Consider the following 18,711-nt stretch of genomic DNA (forward strand, 5'->3'; position numbering starts at 1 on the left):
AAAATCATCCGAACCGTAAGAGAAAAAATCACGCGGTTTGGTTTGATTCGGTTGGTTTTTAGAAAAAAACCAAATCAAACCAATATGGTTTGGTTTGGTTCGGTTGGTTCGGTTTTTTACAAATATTTTATTGATTCATACATATATAGATGACAACATAACTTTCTATTTAGGCATTCATACACTATCAAATAACAACAAAACTCGTCATATTTTGACAACATATGTAAAAATTAAATTATACAAAAATAAAATAATAAACATAAAATAATAGCATAAAACAATATAAAATTATTATAATGAAACAAAAATAGAAGAGACGAGAGATTAGTGAAGATGAAAAAGAAAAAACAAAAGAGTTGAGAGATTAGAGAAGAAGATGTGCGATAAAAACGAAACTGAAATAGAGAACATTTGCATAAAAATGAGAAGGTGGAAAAGAAAGAATATAAGAGATTAGAGAAAAAGAGGGAAAATGTATGTGGCAAAGAAGGCGCGATAATGTTATTAGAGATTTGAGAAGATTGAGACTGAAATCATATGTGTAAGGATGAGAAAATTGTTCGTAATCATAAGGCTAAGGTATAATAGGTTTAAGTTTGGGTTGGATGTGAGTTAAGTAAAAGTTAGGTTGTAACATAATGCGGTTTGATTTGGTTTGGTTCGGTTTACAAAATATAAACCGTAATCTGAACCGAACCATGCGGTTTTGTTAAAAGATAACCAAAACAAATCCGAACCAAATGCGATTTTTTGCGGTTTTGGTTTGGTTTGGTTTGCAATTTTCTATTGAATTGGTTTGATTTTGAACACCCATATTTAGGGTGGTGCTCACTATCATGTCCATGTAGTGATCACACACCTATCAATAAAATCAATTCATAACTGAGACATCCCATTTTTGTCAACAAGTGGTACAAATTCCAATTTTTGGCTACAATCTGAATTATAGTCTCTGAAATTTTAAGCGGAAAAACGAATTTAGCTGTTACCTTATTTTGAAAAACCTGACAAATTTTTTCTTCCATTGTCACTCAAGATTTGTACCACAAAGTAACATTCTTTTGTGTTTTGGCATCAAAAAGAGCAAAGAAGTTGAAATTTCAAGTAATGTACCTGTAATTGCTCATTACTTTTTCATCTGTTTTTTGAGCTGAAAAATAACCGTCGTGTCTAAATTTCAAAATACGGATTATATTCATATTATGTATTGGAATTGAAATTCATACTTTTCTGTTATGGTATTTGAATTTGCTTATGTTATGATGGATTGTAATTATGGTGCACACTTTGATGCTGTGTCCGACACTACTCTATTTGTGGATGTTAAATCATGTGATATTCAATCATGTATATGTTGAAAAACAATTTATAAATAAATGAGTTTGTTATACGTGAATATATGCTTTAATATGTTTGCACGTAGGATGAAAAATTAGGGTTCAACATTGTAATCAGAAGGTCAAATTTTGGTTATGATAACAAACATGCATTTGCGACGATGAGAAGTGAAAGAAGTGGCGAGTATATAACTTATATCTGGAACTTCAAACACGATGACACTAAAACGAGGAAACGTGAGTGTCCATTTAAGTGGTGCAGGTACCTCAAGAAGAATAATACATGGACATTTAATGTTATTTATAGTATACGTAATCATGATTTGTGTTATAAGTTAGCCATTCGCTCCATTGTATGTCGTATGAATTCTTAAGAGAAGAAACTTGTCTCTGACATGACATTGAATATAGTTCAGCCCAAAAATATAATCGCAACTTTGAAAAGGAAAAAACTTGAAAATATCTCAAATATTAAGCAAGTGTATAATATTTGCACCCAAAACAACAAGGCGAAAAGTGGTCCAATATCTAAAATACAACCGATGTTGAAGCTATTGGATGAAGATCATTATGTACCTAGGTAAAAAGTTTGTGAGGATGAAAAAATCTTTAGATATATTTTGGATTCATCCTGATTCCACCAAGTTGTTTAATACTTTTTTCATTGTTCTCATAATTGATTCAACAGATAAGACTATCAAGTAATGACTATCATTTTTAGAAATTGTTGGTGTTACTTCTACATATATGACTTTTTCAGTTGGATTTGCATTTTTTGAAAGTGAAAAAGAAGACAATTTACACGGGCTTGGGAAGTGTATCAGACCATATTAAAAGATCAAGAAAATAAGCTACGAGTGATTGTCGTTAATCGCGATATTACACTAAAAAATTCATTTGAAAAGATGTTTCCTACATCACATGTTTTACTGTGTAGGTATCACATAACAAAATATGTGAGATGTAGACTTATATAAAACCAAACAAATCAAAAGTGCTCAAATAAGTGCACAATCACCTTCACCACATTTACCAAAAATGATACATCGAAGAGATGTCGATTTTTATGCACAAATATATTGACCAGATTGTAGATGTCAACGGTGACAGTAACTACGATTATCACATTGTTTTAAGTTTTGCTAAGTAACAAATAGGATAACAATACACTTGTCCGCCAACATTTAATCAAAGAGTTGAAGAAACATAAGAAATCATACACAACACTATACATGAAAAAGAGCATTTTGATGAAATTCATGCATCTATTATTCCTTGTGTTAGTGGTCTAGCACTTGAGGAAAAATAAATGAGTTTTCCTGAAATGAGCCATCTTATAGCAAGTGCATATAACATAGTGTGTATTAATTTGACAAGGAATGATTTTAAAAAAATATTTTTCCCACTTCAAAGTGGGTTGCCTCAATATTTAGTCAAACAAATAATATGTATTGGGTGACTTTCAAAATCACACTATTTTGTTAGGTTTCTTTGAAACTGAGATGTCCTATACCACAAACATCCTCTTAATGGACATCTCATTCCATGAAAGAAGTTGAAAGTTGGTTGGATTTTTTTTGAATATGATGGACGAGTTTGCAAGCTGAGCAAAATTGAAAGAGAATCAAATCAGGAAAAGTCAAAGGCGGAACCACCTATAGATATAGGTTTAGATGGTGACACATGTTTTGATGCATTTTAGATTTATCTTACCATGGATTTTAGACGGTGACACATTTTTTGTATGTAATGTTGGATTTTTATTTTTCACAATGTAATCTGGATACATTTTGATGTGTTTTAATATATGAATAGATGATAATGAATCCGAACTATTAGATTTTAAAATAAATGGTGGAGATTATGTGTCATTCTTTTTTGACTTAATTGCAATTTTAGTCCTCCTATTTTTATTTATTTATTTTTAATTTTAGTCCCCATATTTTAAAAACCAGATTTTTAGTCCCTTTTTTAAGTTTGTGTTTGAATTTTAGTCCCTCAACCAAATTGGAACTATTTTTTATTGACATGGCATTGTTATGATGACGTGTCAATGTCAATTGTACTCAAATTTAATCCATATCATTTATTTAATTTATACTAGTTTCTTATTCATATTAAAAATATTTCACATAAATTATATTTCAAAATAAATTCAAAACTGTAATAATAAGTTATTAATTTGGATTTTTAAAGGAAGGATTTTTAACTTTAATTAATAAAATATATTATTAAAAGATAAAAAATAATTAAAAAATCACATTTAAATATTTTATAAAAGTTTTCATTAGATTTAATCTGATTAAAATTTTCGTTCTTTTTCAAGCTTATATATTAGAAAGTGGTTGCAGTAATTCTCTATAACAAGTTTAGTCAATCATTATTATTTTACAATAATAATAATAATAAGTTATTAATTTTAATATTAACTTATTCCAATAAAAATATATATTTTCATAATGTTCTTGGCGCTCTCAAATCCCAGCCAGCTTCTTCCTCATTAATCTTAGTTTCATTATCTTACCAATTTCATTAGCATCAAGTAAAATATTATTATTAGAATCTCAAAATTAACAAATCAATAATCAATATCTTAATTGTTATCTCAAATTAGAAATCTTAAATCCCTAATTTAGAGGTGATTTAACTAAAATGAATCAGGATTGAGGATGAGTGAGGGAGCAAGAGGAGAAGAAATTGTTGTTCATGGTTCAAAACCCAGATCTGGAAAATTCTGGAAAACTCAGATCTCTGAAAAATTCTGGAAAACCCAGATCTATGAAATAAAGAGAGATGAATTCCAAATCAAAACTTCATTTCATCAAACGTTGGCTGAAAATTAAAACGGAGATCCAAAAATCAAAAGGTTATGTTGCTCATGGTTCAAAATCAAAACGTTGGTGATAAAGCTTGTCAAAAGAATACCTAAAACTGAAACTGACAAAGATAACTCAACATCCAAACGAGATTAATAATGGGTTTGATTCGATTTTGGCAGAGAAGAAGGGTATTTTGGGAGTGGTACTCAGTAGATTTGAATGAAATTTCATAAAAGTGAAAAAAAGTAGGATGAAATGGAATCTGATATTTGAGGTTGTGAGTTTTTTCTTTCATGATTTTTGAGTATGTGAGTTATTTGAGTTTGTAGGTTAATGAAACTTGCTGGGATAGTGTTAAAATAATATCTTTATAAATATTATTATATTTTTATTGGAAATAAATGGTTAGTTATTATTAATATAATTATAATTATTTACGTAAATCAAATATTATTAATATGAATAAAAAATTAATATAAATTAACTAAATGACATGGAATAAATTTGGGTACAAATGGCATTGACATGTCATTAATAACAATGCCACGTCAATAAAAATGAGTATCAATTTGTTTGAGGGACTAAAATCCAAAAAATACTTGAAAAAGAGACTAAAAATCAGAATTTTAAAATATGAGGACTAAAACTCAAAAATAAAGAAAATAGGAGGACTAAAATTGCAGTTAAGCCTTTTTTTCTCTCATCCATCATTTATTTTAATATTGGAGGAGAGAGAAAAAAAGAATGACACATAATCTCCACCATATATTTTAAAATCTACTGGTTAAGGGGAATGTATCATATGAGAATGTCATTTTTATGTGAGAACATGAGAATGAATTTGAACCATTAGATTTTAAAATAAATGGTGGAGATTATGTGTCATTATTTTTTCTCTCTCTCCTCCATTATTTATTTTAATAATTGAGGGGAGAGAGAAAAAGAATGACACATAATCTTCACCATTTATTTTAAAATTTAATGGTTCAGAATCATTATCATGTTCTCACATAATCTCCACCATTAGATTCTGTCACCCACAATTGATAACGAAGAAAATAGGAAGTTTAAAATTTTTGAGTTAAAGAAGGATGAAGACTTAAGAGTTATGTGAGGTATTTCGTTACAAAATAAATGGTCAAATTGAAGTGGATGCAAAAGTGACGAGATCGAACAACAATATTCTAAAGATGTTGAAACATCCTCAATCATCTATAGATCATGAAATGTGATGTTAGATTTAATGTTAACAAAGATCTATATAATGTTACTTATTTTGTGTATGTGATAAAGAATATTTATGTTAATTTTTGTTTTCTTCATCTCTTATTTGAAATTGTTTATGTTTTTCTGATAATATGGTATATTTTAGATTTTAAAATCCGAAATACTCTTGAGATAACTTTGTGTTTGTTTGAAATTTATTATGATATTTTGATAACATGGTATATTTCAGATTTCAAAATTCAAAATACTCCTGGATGACTTTGTGGTTTGTTTAAGTGGCAGTATCAAGGAAGAATCTTATTTTAAAATTCGAATTTGTTTTTAAAATTATCTTTGGAGTTTTCTTGGGAATGTTTTACATTTCGATCGCGTCTGGAATTTGAAATCCAAAATTTAGGGTATTTTTAAAATTTTCCTAGAGTGTATGAGTAACATGTGAGGTGTAATGAGTAATGCACATTATTTATCCACATGATATCTGAAGTGAAAGGCAAAATCAAACCCTGTTTGTACGCATTTTGTATTCTAAGATAAGGCTAATTTCTTTTTCATTTTCTTATGGTGTTGTTCACTACACCCAGTGTAGTGATCACACACCCTATAGAAATCCTAAAATGTTTGTCGTATCATCTTGATTTTAATATACGAATGCACATATTATATACAAAATCACTAAATTAGAGAGACACCGACATTTTGGCCAAAAACCCCGTATTTGAATCTCCGGACTAACCTTACGCATTGATTGTGTATTTTCTTTGTTTCCTCATAATAAGGCCTATTTCTTTTCATTTTATTAGGGTGTTGTTCACTATACCCTATGTAGTGATCACACATCTTATAAAAACTTTCAAAATGCTCTTCGTATCGTTCTGATTTTAACTTAGCTTGAGGGGCTAAGACTTTCTAGGCTATTTAAACTCTTCGCCCGAGAGACTTGGGTAGGACCAAACATATAAATCTCGCCCAAGAGGCGCGACTGAAATCTAGCCTAAGAGATTTAGTCTTTAAGTTTTGTCTGAGGGCTTGATAAAAGTTCCACCTGACAGGTCAAATGCCTCTCCTAAGAGACTTATAAGTTTCATTAGCCATGATCCATATAACTTTGTATGAGGGACTGAGATTCCCAGGCTATCTACACTCCCCACCTGAGAGATCTGGGCGATACCAAACATACAAATCTCCCACAAGAGGCGCGGTTGAAGTCTGGCCTAAGAGACTTAATGTTAAGTTTTGTCCGATGGCTTGATAGAAGTCTTGCCCAAGAAGTCCAACGCCTCACCTAAGAGAATTATAAGTCTCATTAGCCAGGCTCCATATAACTTTACATGTGGAACTCAAAGCTTATTCAGACTGTTCAACTACATCATACCACCAAAGAACGTAGAGCATCGGGACACTCCAATATTATGTAGTCCAAAAACACTTCACCTTTCTATCAAAGTCCTTATGGTTGAGAGTCTGTGTAGTGTTATATTTGTAAAAAGTCTATATAATACGAGAAGGATATAACCCTCAGATGGGGCGATGACATAATGTCGCCCCTAGGGAGAATCACCACGCCATAAGCGTCTCCTACTCGCCCAGTTATGGGAAACATGGAGAAAAACTTTTCTTGGTCAAATGCAGTCAAGCTCAATATCTGATCCACGTCCTCTTAGAATGTAGGAATTCAACGATTCACCATTGACTAGTGGGGGATTATCATTCCCAAATAAATCCTAGGCCCAAGGGCCTCTATAAGTACCTCTCACCCTATCAGAAGAAGGACACATTATTCATACCCTAAACACAACGCTTACTTACAGAGTCTCCCACCTTATGTGAGATGGCCTTTTAAAACCACTATAAACACTATAAAACCATCATACAAGGTCTATAACTGTCGTGGGCAAGCCCTAACTGCTATAAACCTACTAAGGACTCTGATTATTTCCTACCTTTATAGAAATACCACAGAGAATAAGGGCTAACGGATACATGTAGTATCACAGGTGAATGATGGAGCTGTCGTTCCAACAAATGTACCTGCTACACCCGTTCCAGCAAGGCCTTCTCTATCCGTTCCAATTGAGGGGCCTTCTCCATCCGTTCCACTTGATGGGCCTTCTCCATCTACTACTTCATCACAGAGGCCTCAGAATGATACTGAGGGTTCCCCACAGATGCCCTCCGCCCGCAGATGTCAGTTCTTCTACTCTTGTGCCTGTGCCTGTGACGCGATGCCACATCTTGAGCTGCACGAGGATGATGAGGTGTTAGAGCCTGTCTGTTACCCAGGTGGTCCTATAGATGCATCCTTGTTGACAGGGTATGAAGATCATCCAGCCAGATATATTTGGGACAGGGAGGTAAATTTTCTTTGGTTATTACTTATTACTTTTTTTTCTTCAGTTTCTGATTAATTGTTTCTAAATTTGCTTATTAATAATAATGTTTTTTTGGAAATTTCAGGATAAGGAACCCCATAAGTTATACAGCCACTACCAGAAGATTGCCGCTCTCGCACAGCCTGACGAGGCGCGGTTCCAGAATGTCCTCACAACTTATGGGTTGAGGAACCTTTTTCAAGTCGGGTTCTAGACGATACATAATTGGATGCTAATGGCATTTGCAGAGAGGTGGCATCTAGAGACACTGTCACTTCATCTTTCTCACTGTAAGATTACTATCACTCTTGACGACATTGCATGCCTCCTGCATATACCTATCAGGGGTACCCTCCTTAGTCACGATAGGCTGACGAAGGAGGAAGCGAGGGAGATGCTGATTGAGGAACTGTGGGTTAATCCTGAAGACGCGCTTGAGATGATGAGGTGGATATACACGGGCAGCAGGCGCTGAGATGTTACTTTCTGTATTTTTTAGGCACCCAGCTGTTTATGGACACGAGCTCGTCGTACACAGACGTTATTTACCTGACGTATTTATCGGATACCGCACGTATCCGGGACTACAAATAGGGAGCGGCTACATTGGCATACACCTACCAAAGACTCGGAGAGGGATGCCTTTAGAAGGTAAAGATTATGACAGGCAGCTGTACCCTTATAGTGGTAACAATCTTATACCCTTCTACTTTTTCTCAAAGTTTGTTATATATTTGCGATTATATGTTTGATCCCCGTGTTTTATTTTTAAGGGTTGGATACTACAATATTTCCTAGACATTATTGGTTGGGGAGAGGTACTAGATTACATTGAGGCCATGCCGCGCGCTAGAGTCTTCGTCCCCCCCCAGAGGGAACTAGGTGCCACATCCTTACAAGCGCTGTCTTGACCGCATGGCCGCTGAGGACATATGATATGACTGCTATGATGATCACCGTGAGACGGTTATGTGGAACGACATCGACCTATATTTTGGATGGTTGGCTAGTTCGACCATTATTGTTCGTTATCTTTCGGAGCGCGTCATGCATCTGTTTAGCTACCAGCAAACGATACCTCGCAACCCTTTTGACTCCGCTCATATCGTTATGACCCGTCGACAACTAGATGATGTCTTTGCAGACTGGGAGCATCACATGGTTCTTAACGAGACTCGGGCGACCAGATCAAAGGTAGATTGGAGTTGCATCGACGGGTACATCACCTTGTACTACAGAGTGTCACACCCATACATGATTCTCACTGCACCGGGATCACCGCCCAGACCAGCCCACAAGGAGATTTTGCAGATTCATCAGGCTCAGTTTGGACCACACTCAGGATGTTCTTCCTCGATGTTGTCAGATAGCTGACATGGGGGCGGGCGGGCATTGGCGCATTACAGATGGTTTCTTTCTTGAAGGGTTTGATGTCAGACGTGTGGTGGATGATATGATTAGGCTGGCAGACGAGGCATTTTTATACCATCGACATCGTGCCAGGACAAGTGGGGCACTTGACGGTAGATGCAGAGTAGCTAGCAGACGGCGTGGTGGACGCAGTGGCGGAGGCGGGGCCAGAGGCAGAGGAGAGACGCAAGATGATGTCCGGCACACACAGTAGTGATGCATGTGATTTTTTTTATATCTGTATTTTTGATTTCATTTATGTACGTAACTTTGATTATGTATTCGACATGTTCGCCGACGATTTATACGATGTATTTTTTTGGTGTACTATTTACTATTGCCTTTAAATTGCATTACTTTAATTTACTATGATTTGATTTTCCCTTTTTGTTATAAAAATTGAGTTTTTGAGTGAGATGTATGTGATTTAAAAAGATAGCAGAATGTTCCGTAGGTATATCTACAGAACACCCTGCTTTAAACACGTTTCGTATATGTACCTATGGAACAATTGTTGAACTGAAATAATTTGAACTAAGTTAACATTTATTATGTTTTTTAACGCTTCCGTAAATGTACTTACGAAAAAACACAATTTAAAAAAAGAAGATATTTCTAAATATGCATTTACGAAAATAAGAGGCATAATTGCAATTTCACTAAACGACTGAGAGAATTAAAAGATTTAATGACATATTCTCTATTTTTACAAATTGACAAAGGATATAATTTAGAAATTTTATTGTCGACATAATTGGTAAAAATGAATATTTTAGGAATAAATTGAATTATTTAAACCAATAAAAAACTGTTAACGGCAAGATCTAGAAAAAGCAGCGAAGAGCAGTAAGCAAAGAGTCAAACAGTTTGACAGTTTTAGAGAATTCAATTTTGAGATTTGAATTGAAGTCCCACTCACAGACGTTGTCCTAAACACGTACTAGTAGACAGAAAGAGAAAAGAAAACCCTCGATTTCAAAATTCACAATCCGATTCTCATCCTTAGAGAAGAAGAACAAGAAGACCTTATTCACCATGACTGGTGTTGATCAACCTCAAGTCCATCCTGCCGACACCACTACCAAACCCGAACACTCCGCCTCCGATTCTCACTCCCATACCCCTTCCGATTACGCTCCATATCCTAAAATCGACCCAAACGACGTCGCACCACCACCACCATCTCAATCCGTTCCAACTGAATCACGCGCCACCGATGCTGCCACCACTATGCCCACCGAGTCTAATCCATATGTCTCTCCAGCGCCGGTCCCCGCACCCACACCTGCAAAGAGTTAGTTCTCTATCTCTCTTGCCGATTTTATCATATTCATTTCATGTGTGTTAAAGTAGTTGTATTCTTTGATTTTGCGCAGATACTTTAGATTCTGTGAAAGATGTTCTTGGAAAATGGGGAAAGAAAGCTGCTGAGGCTACCAAGAAAGCCGAGGATCTTGCTGGAAATATGTGGCAGCACTGTATGTATCATCAATCCCAATTTTTCACTTCCATCAATAATGAAATTGATCCAAAAATTAAAACATAAACCTAAAAATGCTCTGGATCTTGAATACTTCTTTGTTTACATACACTGTTATTGGTTATTCATTCTCTAGAAGTATCTTCAATTTTCATCTTTTCTTTTGTGCATGCATGCCTGAAATTACAGTTGGTTGTTGATTTTTCTTTTTAATTGTCATAGAGAAAAGATAGATGCTAGCAAGAGAGAGAATGCATTTCCCAAAATACTAAAAATAGTGTTGAGTTTATTTTTTTTTTTTAAATTTTCATAATTATTCAATCCATTTTATGTAATAAAGGTTATACGGAAAAAGAACCAAACAGGCAACAAGCTGCACCGCTACTCCTTTTTGGGTGACAAAACCAATCATCTTAAAAGCTATGCATGAACAATATTGCTATGCATGAACATTTGTACTCTCTGTAAAAAAAAATCCATTGGTTGTGGTGCTAAAAAACCAAAAATGTCAAAGGCAAATGGTGTGAAAACATCGGAACACGCTTTCTCATGCTTGACCACTTTATTTGAAGCGGCTTTGAGAATTGTCTGTCCCACAGTAAAATAGTAAAATGGTCTTCATACATTTTGTGTAATGTTTATTTTATTAATGGAAATGGAAACCTAAAACACCAATAAGTAAATGGCCTAAAATATTCCTTTGAGGTACTGTTAGTTTCTTGTTTTTCTAGGTGCTAATTTATTTAGTTATGTGCATTTTGGTTTTCCATGAAATAGTGAAAACGGGTCCTAGTTTTGCGGATGCTGCTGTGGGGAGGATTGCCCAGGGAACAAAAGTTCTAGCCGAAGGTGGTTATGAGAAGATCTTTAGACAAACTTTTGAGACTGTACCTGAGGAACAACTTCTCAAAACATATGCATGCTACCTCTCCACCTCTGCAGGACCTGTCATGGGAGTCTTGTATTTGTCATCTGCAAAGCTCGCCTTTTGTAGTGATAACCCACTCTCTTACCAAACCGGTGACCAGACTCAATGGAGCTATTATAAGGTAAACTTTATGGAATGGAACATATTTGCCTCTCTTGAATGTATACCGCATCATTTTCTATGATTATTTCCTAATACTAGATGTTTAATGTTATTAGTTTTATACAGTTGAATAGAAAATAATTTGACGTGCATGTTTCGAAAGCAAGATAACATGCTATAAGTATAAACCCCCCAATTTGTGTCTCGGAAATTTAGCAGTAGAACTCATTAGTCATTGAGATTTAAGAATGTGAAAATCACACTCTAGTCCCTTGGAATCTCTCTTGCCGTCCAAATTCAGCTAACTCACTTGATAATATCATATGTATACAGTTTCATTTTCTAAAATTTTATGGTAATTATTTATTAACTACTAAAACTAGAGGTTTATTATTTATTTTTATAGAATTCATCGGAAAGTAATTTTAAGTGTTCATTTCTGAAGCAAAATTTAATGACACGCACTATAAACACCAAATTTGTGTCTCATAAATTTAGCTGTAGAAATCATTATTCATTGAGATTTGAGAATGTGCAAATCACACTCTAGTCCCTTGGAACCTCAAATATCAGTCATGTCAGTCCTTCTTAGTGACTAATATCACCAGCATTTGATGATGTTTGATTAGGATGAGACTTTTGGAATTTTGAGTAAGGTGCTTGCTGAAACTAATTTGAATGTGTATTATGGATGTTAATCATATTATTTTTTGATCAATCCCAAGTTATGTTTCTTTTCTTGAAATTAAGGATAGCTTTTAAGGATAGTCTTACAAGTTACATGCATACCTTACCTATGAAACTTAGGTTCTCTCAATTTGCTCAAGTATCAATCAGCATGTACTGTACCCGTACCCATGTACAATACCATTGATATCAGATGTATCTAGGGAGTATCAACCAATATTTCTTTATAGAAATTAGCGACCGTTGCATTCTGACACTACTCCAATCCAACATGTTTGGGACAGGTCACAAGCTACTTGCCTTAGAGCTTCTTGTTGGGAGAATAGCTTATTGCCCAACCTTTTTCGACCTAAAAAAGCTTCTTGTACTACCTTTTTCTTTCATCATGTTGTGAGAAGAGTTGAAATGACATCAACTGATCAACAACTTACATACTCCCTGATTCATTATTTGAACAGAAACAAAATACATGAAAAAAGAGCATCTATTCTGTTCATGCGCACTCCATCCCCTATATTTTGTCTTAGGAAAGATTATGGTTGTTGCAAAATAGTGCATAACCTCTTGATGATTGTGTTGGACGTATCAAATTTGGCCGAGTTGTCTCTTTATAAATCAAACTTAGAAGCTATGCTATTTATGTAAATATGATTGATGAATATATACGATTAGTATTGGATAGTCAATAGTAGGCAATTGAATAGAGATAAGGCTTCTCTTAAATCGGATTGCTGATGCTTTTTGTGATTATAATATTGGTTGGGGTGAAATATGCAACTTTTCCAAAATGTGTATAGGCCTACAGGGGAAAGAGTATAAGTTGATAGGGATTACAAAAGATGTGCTATACCTTTTGTTGTGATCATGATTCACAAGTATATTTTCATAAACTGTGATTGTCATCTTTCGATATGGTTACATGTTAATGAGATAAATCAAATTTACAAACAATCTGCATTTATGTAAAATATATATAAGCTTTTATAATCTTTTGTTGATGTATCTAGGCTGCATTGTAGCTTGAGCCCTTACTCTTAAGAATTCCTTTCGTCTATGTATCATATTCTTATTATTTATCCATGCTTTTTCATATATGTTTCCTAATAATAGTTCAAAATTTAAATTCAGACAAAAAATGTCCATCACACAATTCTTTTGAGGTTGAGAGTATAAAAAGAGTGGAAAGTGGAAATTAACTCAGGTGGGTTACTTCTTAGCTTGTATCTTAGCCCATGTTTGAGAAATCATCAATAAAAATAACATAATACTTGTACCTTACAACAAAAGGAATGCAACTAGAACCCCAAACATCAAAATAAATAACATCAAAAGGAGGCATATCTTTGTTGTTTATATGATTGGAAAAAGAAACTCTAACATGCTTTCCTAGTTGGCAAGACTCACTAGTCACTATGAAAAACTTTAGGTGAGGAAGACCAGACACTATTTTCCTCAACTTTAACATACTCGGATGACATGAACGCTGATGGAGGAGATCGGGAGATTCGGCTACGGCATATATAATTGAAGTAGAAGGATGGAGGTAATAAGGGCCATGAGATTAAGTTTCGGCTCCAATCGTCTATCCTATATTCCGTCCTGTAACAAGAAGGAATCATAAATAAAAGTTATGGCATAGTTTAAGGAATGAATTGATTTGTTTGTAGAAATCAAATTGAAGAGACAATTAGGAATCAATAAAATGGAACTCAAACTTTGTTATGTTTTTAAGTAGCAATTATTATATTATTAGGAGTGGTTTATGGGAAATTATTATATCATTAGGAGCAGTTACGTTTTATTAATTATGCAAGTTTATGTTTAGAATAAATAGAGGAAGATAGAGAGGGAAGTTCATTATCATGGAATTTGATAGGAAAATGGCTATTTTGGCATTAAGGGAGGTGCATACCCTCAAAGTTCTTCGATACTATTATGCAATTCAAGGGTATTTTTTTCCCTATTTTTTTATTCTAAACCAGTTGGTTTCTATCAAACTCAGTGAGTAAGGGAGTATGTGAAACTTGTTCAACCCCGATTGCTTCAATTTTAGACTCATCCACAATACAACAACAGTGATATAATGTGCCAATTTAGGTGTGTTGATAATATAGAGAAAAGTGAGAAATTATCAATCACATGATCCGAAGCACCAAAATTCAAAACTCATCCAATGTGTGAAAAGTGAGAGGTGGCGAGTCGTGTTGCCTTCAACTGCAATACTCTTTCCTTATACTCAACAACAACAACATCAACGAAGCCTTATCCCCGCTAAATGGGGCCGACTACATGGATCAAACTACAACATAATATTTTATTATCCAATTTGTTAATCTCGAGATCTTTTTTTATAGTTTTTCTTATAGTTTTTTTGGTATTCTTTTACCTTTAGTTGTTTGATTACACCCCATCTGATCTACTATTCTTGTTACGGAATTCATAGGTATTCTCTCTACATGCCCAAACCATCTAAGTCTATTTTCCATCATATTTTATACTAAAGGTGCTGCCGAAACATTTTCTTTAATATTTTCATTTCTAATCTTATCTCGTCTAATCTTGCTACACATTCAACACAACATCTTCATCTCTGCCACACTTATTTTATTTTGCGTTGGTTCTTTCCCCTACATTCTCTCTCTCTCGTATAACATCGTCGGGTACAGTTGTCGGATAAAAATTTCTCTTCAGTTTGAGCAGTATTATGGTGTCACATAAAATACCTGAGAAACTTCTCCATTTCAACCACACAACTTGAAATTGTTGGTTACATCTCCTTCTATCTCTCAATCGTTTTGTACTATGGACAAAATATATTTAAACCACGTAACTTGAGTCTCGTTTCTTAGTCTTTGTTCAGTCATTCTTTCTCATACTTTATGGTATGATTTATGAATTTAATCCGCTTATAATTTGCTCAATTTTCTATATCCCTTTGTTCTTATAGATCAAAATTAAAGTGTTTCTTTTCTATTTCAACGACATTTTCATTGATCTCATACTTTCGTTAAATAGTTTGCTAAACCACTCGATGCCTAAACTTTTCCATACTTCAATAGGGATGTTGTTTGACCTAATCGGCTTGCGATTATTTATCCTTTTCAACGCTTCTTTTACTCGTGTTTTTGAATCCCACGATAGTAGTTATACTTTTGATCCTCTTCTCTAATGTCTAGCCTATTAGAGTCCAATAAAATCTCACATCCTTCATTAAATAAATTGTAGAAATAGGTCTTCCATCTCTCCTTTATATCCTTTTCTTGAATTAAAATTGTCTTCATCTTTAACATACTTCACTTGATCCTTCTTTATACTCATTGACAAAAAAAGTAGTTTCAAATTCAGCTTTTGACTCAAAGTCTGTAAAGGATTGCACAACATTAGTAGTTTTGCTCGGAAATTCATGCAAACTGATGCACGGATCTTGAGTGTGCCCATCTTTCTTACAATAAGTACAATGGAGATTACCTCTACCACCATAGGGATTATGGTATTTGTTAAAGCCTGATCTCTAACAGGGCCATACTCTCTAGGGAGACTGTGAAGGATAAAAACACCTTGAACACATTGTCAAATTTTTTCAATATCTGCTTAAGATCATCCCTACTAGCATAAGTTTGAGGCCATCAGTATAGGCTGAGGTCGAGCCAAAAATTCAAATAAATCTTGATCAGTCATCTGAAGGGTAGCCAAACCGCTGACAAACTCATACAATTTCTAATTATCGATAGCATAAAGATTTTTTACCCTTATGCCTAACTTCATAACATGTCCTCCACGGAAATGTGCCATTATCTTTGGGCTTAACAAGATGATCTGAAAGATGTTGCCCCAAAAACTAATTCGAATAGTTCTTACCATTCAATTCTTCTGTTGAGATAGTGGGTCCTCCTTGAAATGCGGATAAGATCCAACTCTTTTCGTAGAATCTCCCTTTGGAGACAATATGTCTCATTGAAAAAAACTGCAACAGTACCAAATAATAAAGTCTGGATCTCAAAAACAGTAACCAAACCAACAGGTCTGATGCTGATAAAAACTGAAATGGCGAAGAATCGACGTTCCCTTCCAAGAATTCCAGAGATTGGCGTCTCCCTATCAACATCTAGTCCCAACCAATTCCTACCATTAAAACCATTTACAGCCTTACCCTCCATTGCAACCATAGCTCCCTGAATTTGTTCTGCATTTGTAACTCCTGTCTATTTTATTCTCCCCACCAATTGTTTCATCTCTATAGTATCCAATTCGTTTCAATGCTTCCAGATTTCTGCAAACTGCCTTCTAATTTCTGCGGTGTTTTCTATCAAGACCTGCCTGATTTTTAAATCCATGGCACAAAGCCTCAATGCGCACCTCCATCCTTCTCGCATGAACAATGAAAAAAAACTTACCAAGATTTTTATGCACTTATACTAGTGTTAGAAACTGGTATAAAAATACGGTTTAATTGTAGAAATTGACTTTTATTGATGGTAGAATATGCTCAACGGAAACACAATTGCACACACTATAGTGAATGCAACGGCCTAATGTACACCTAATGTACAATGACTTTGAAGCTAGTAGTTGTAACTTCCACGCAAATGTGGATTCTCACCTTGACTTGATACTTTTCCAAATACCCGCAAAATCTATTACAAGACAATTTCTATCCATGAAACAGTTATTTCTATCCATGAGACAAATATCATTTTCAATCATTTTGTCTATTGTTTTGGAATTTTTACACGCATGCTTTTTCATCTTATGCACCAGGTGGTTATTCCATTGCATCAGCTGAGAGCAGTGAACCCATCCACAAGCAAAGTCAACCCATCCGAAAAATTTATACAGATTATCTCTGTTGACAACCATGAATTTTGGTTTATGGGCTTTGTGAACTACGACAGCGCTGTTAAACACATTCAAGAAGCATTGCAGGCTCGCTGATACCCACTGAACTGAAAAGCTTCATGTATTATACCAAAGATGAGGTCTGTGTGATAAACTATCCTCATTTCACAACTTGAAACATTATATCTTTATACTGTAGTTGGTAAGTCTAGTTTGTGGAGCCGTTATAGTTTTGAGAACGATACTCATTTCTTATTTCTGGCATCATGTGTTTTACATGTGTGGGAGTTAACTGATTTGTTGTAAGTTAAACCAATATACTTTCATTTCTTATATCTTATTCTATTCAATTGTACTTTTTTTTCCAAGTAATTTAATACTTACAATTTGGAGCAGGATTTGGTCGTAATAGTTTTCTGGTCTTAACCTCTAATTAACAGGGGAAGGAGTCTTGGTTATAATTTGGTCTAATATAGGGTGCCATATATAGTCTCCAGTTTACACAAATTTGTGTGGCAAAAGGTATTACTAGTTAGGAAGCTATTATTGGATAATCATTCCGTCACGGATTTGGAGCATTTTGTTGGAATTTAACATAAGGTCATATGAAAGATCTTACTAATAAAATTTAGTACTTGTATGTTTCTTGGAATAATGGGATTCCAGAGTTTTAATTATAAGATCTTTTAGGTAACTCTCTTATATTGAGTTCTAACATAAGAGGATTTAATTTTATTGTGCTAGTGAGTCCCCCGGGAAAGTCGAAGCCACCATACCATGGTTTGAGTCATACTCCATGGCAAATTTATTTTTAAGTAAGATACATTTAATGACTATCCAATGTTGGTATAGTTAAAAAGATATCTAACAAATGGAGGTTGTGTGTAGATTACATTGGCCTTGCCCCAAAGATTTGTATTCACTCCATAACATGGACAAAATGGTAGAAAATTTTGTCTGCTACAAATTGTTGTCATTCATGGATGCACCAAATCCTTATGCACGAAGCAAACCGAGACAAAACAACCTTTATGATGAAACACATCAACCACCAATACAACATGTCCTTCAACTTGAAGAACACAAATGCAACTTATCAGCGAATGATGAATAAGATTTTTGAAGAGGAAATTGATGAAATACTAGAAGTATATATGTATGATATGATCATAAAATTCAACGAAGAGGAGCGACAAGATGAACACCTTGCCAACGTGTTTAGACGAGTCTAACAGTACCTTATGAGGCTTACCCTTGAGAAGTGCACCTTCGGGATTAGAGCTAACAAATAATTGGGTTCCTACTTAATGGAGAGATGCTGACAAGCAAACCTGGACAAGTGCGAAACAATTATCAACATGGAGACTTTGATTATGAAGAAAGGGATAATAAAGCTAAATGAAAACCTCATAGCCTTAAATAGGTTTTTCTCGAGATCTGTTCAACACTTTGTCGTTCTACAAATTGCTGGAAGAAGCACATTTTAAGTGGATCATAGAGTGCGAATAGACGT

General features: G+C 34.5%; 1 protein-coding gene across 1 annotated transcript; it reads left to right on the forward strand.

The window, feature by feature from the left end:
* The first annotated feature begins 10,011 nt into the window (after window positions 1-10,011).
* On the forward strand, window positions 10,012-17,566 carry LOC131660909 (GEM-like protein 1). Its single transcript, XM_058930267.1, has 4 exons — window positions 10,012-10,459; window positions 10,542-10,643; window positions 11,423-11,694; window positions 17,121-17,566. The coding sequence occupies exons 1-4, from the start codon at window positions 10,201-10,203 to the stop codon at window positions 17,292-17,294; spliced, it is 807 nt and encodes a 268-aa protein (XP_058786250.1). The 5' UTR covers window positions 10,012-10,200; the 3' UTR covers window positions 17,295-17,566.
* The last annotated feature ends 1,145 nt before the right edge of the window (window positions 17,567-18,711 follow it).

Source organism: Vicia villosa, linkage group LG3, assembly GCF_029867415.1.
Source record: "Vicia villosa cultivar HV-30 ecotype Madison, WI linkage group LG3, Vvil1.0, whole genome shotgun sequence".
NCBI lineage: Eukaryota > Viridiplantae > Streptophyta > Magnoliopsida > Fabales > Fabaceae > Vicia > Vicia villosa.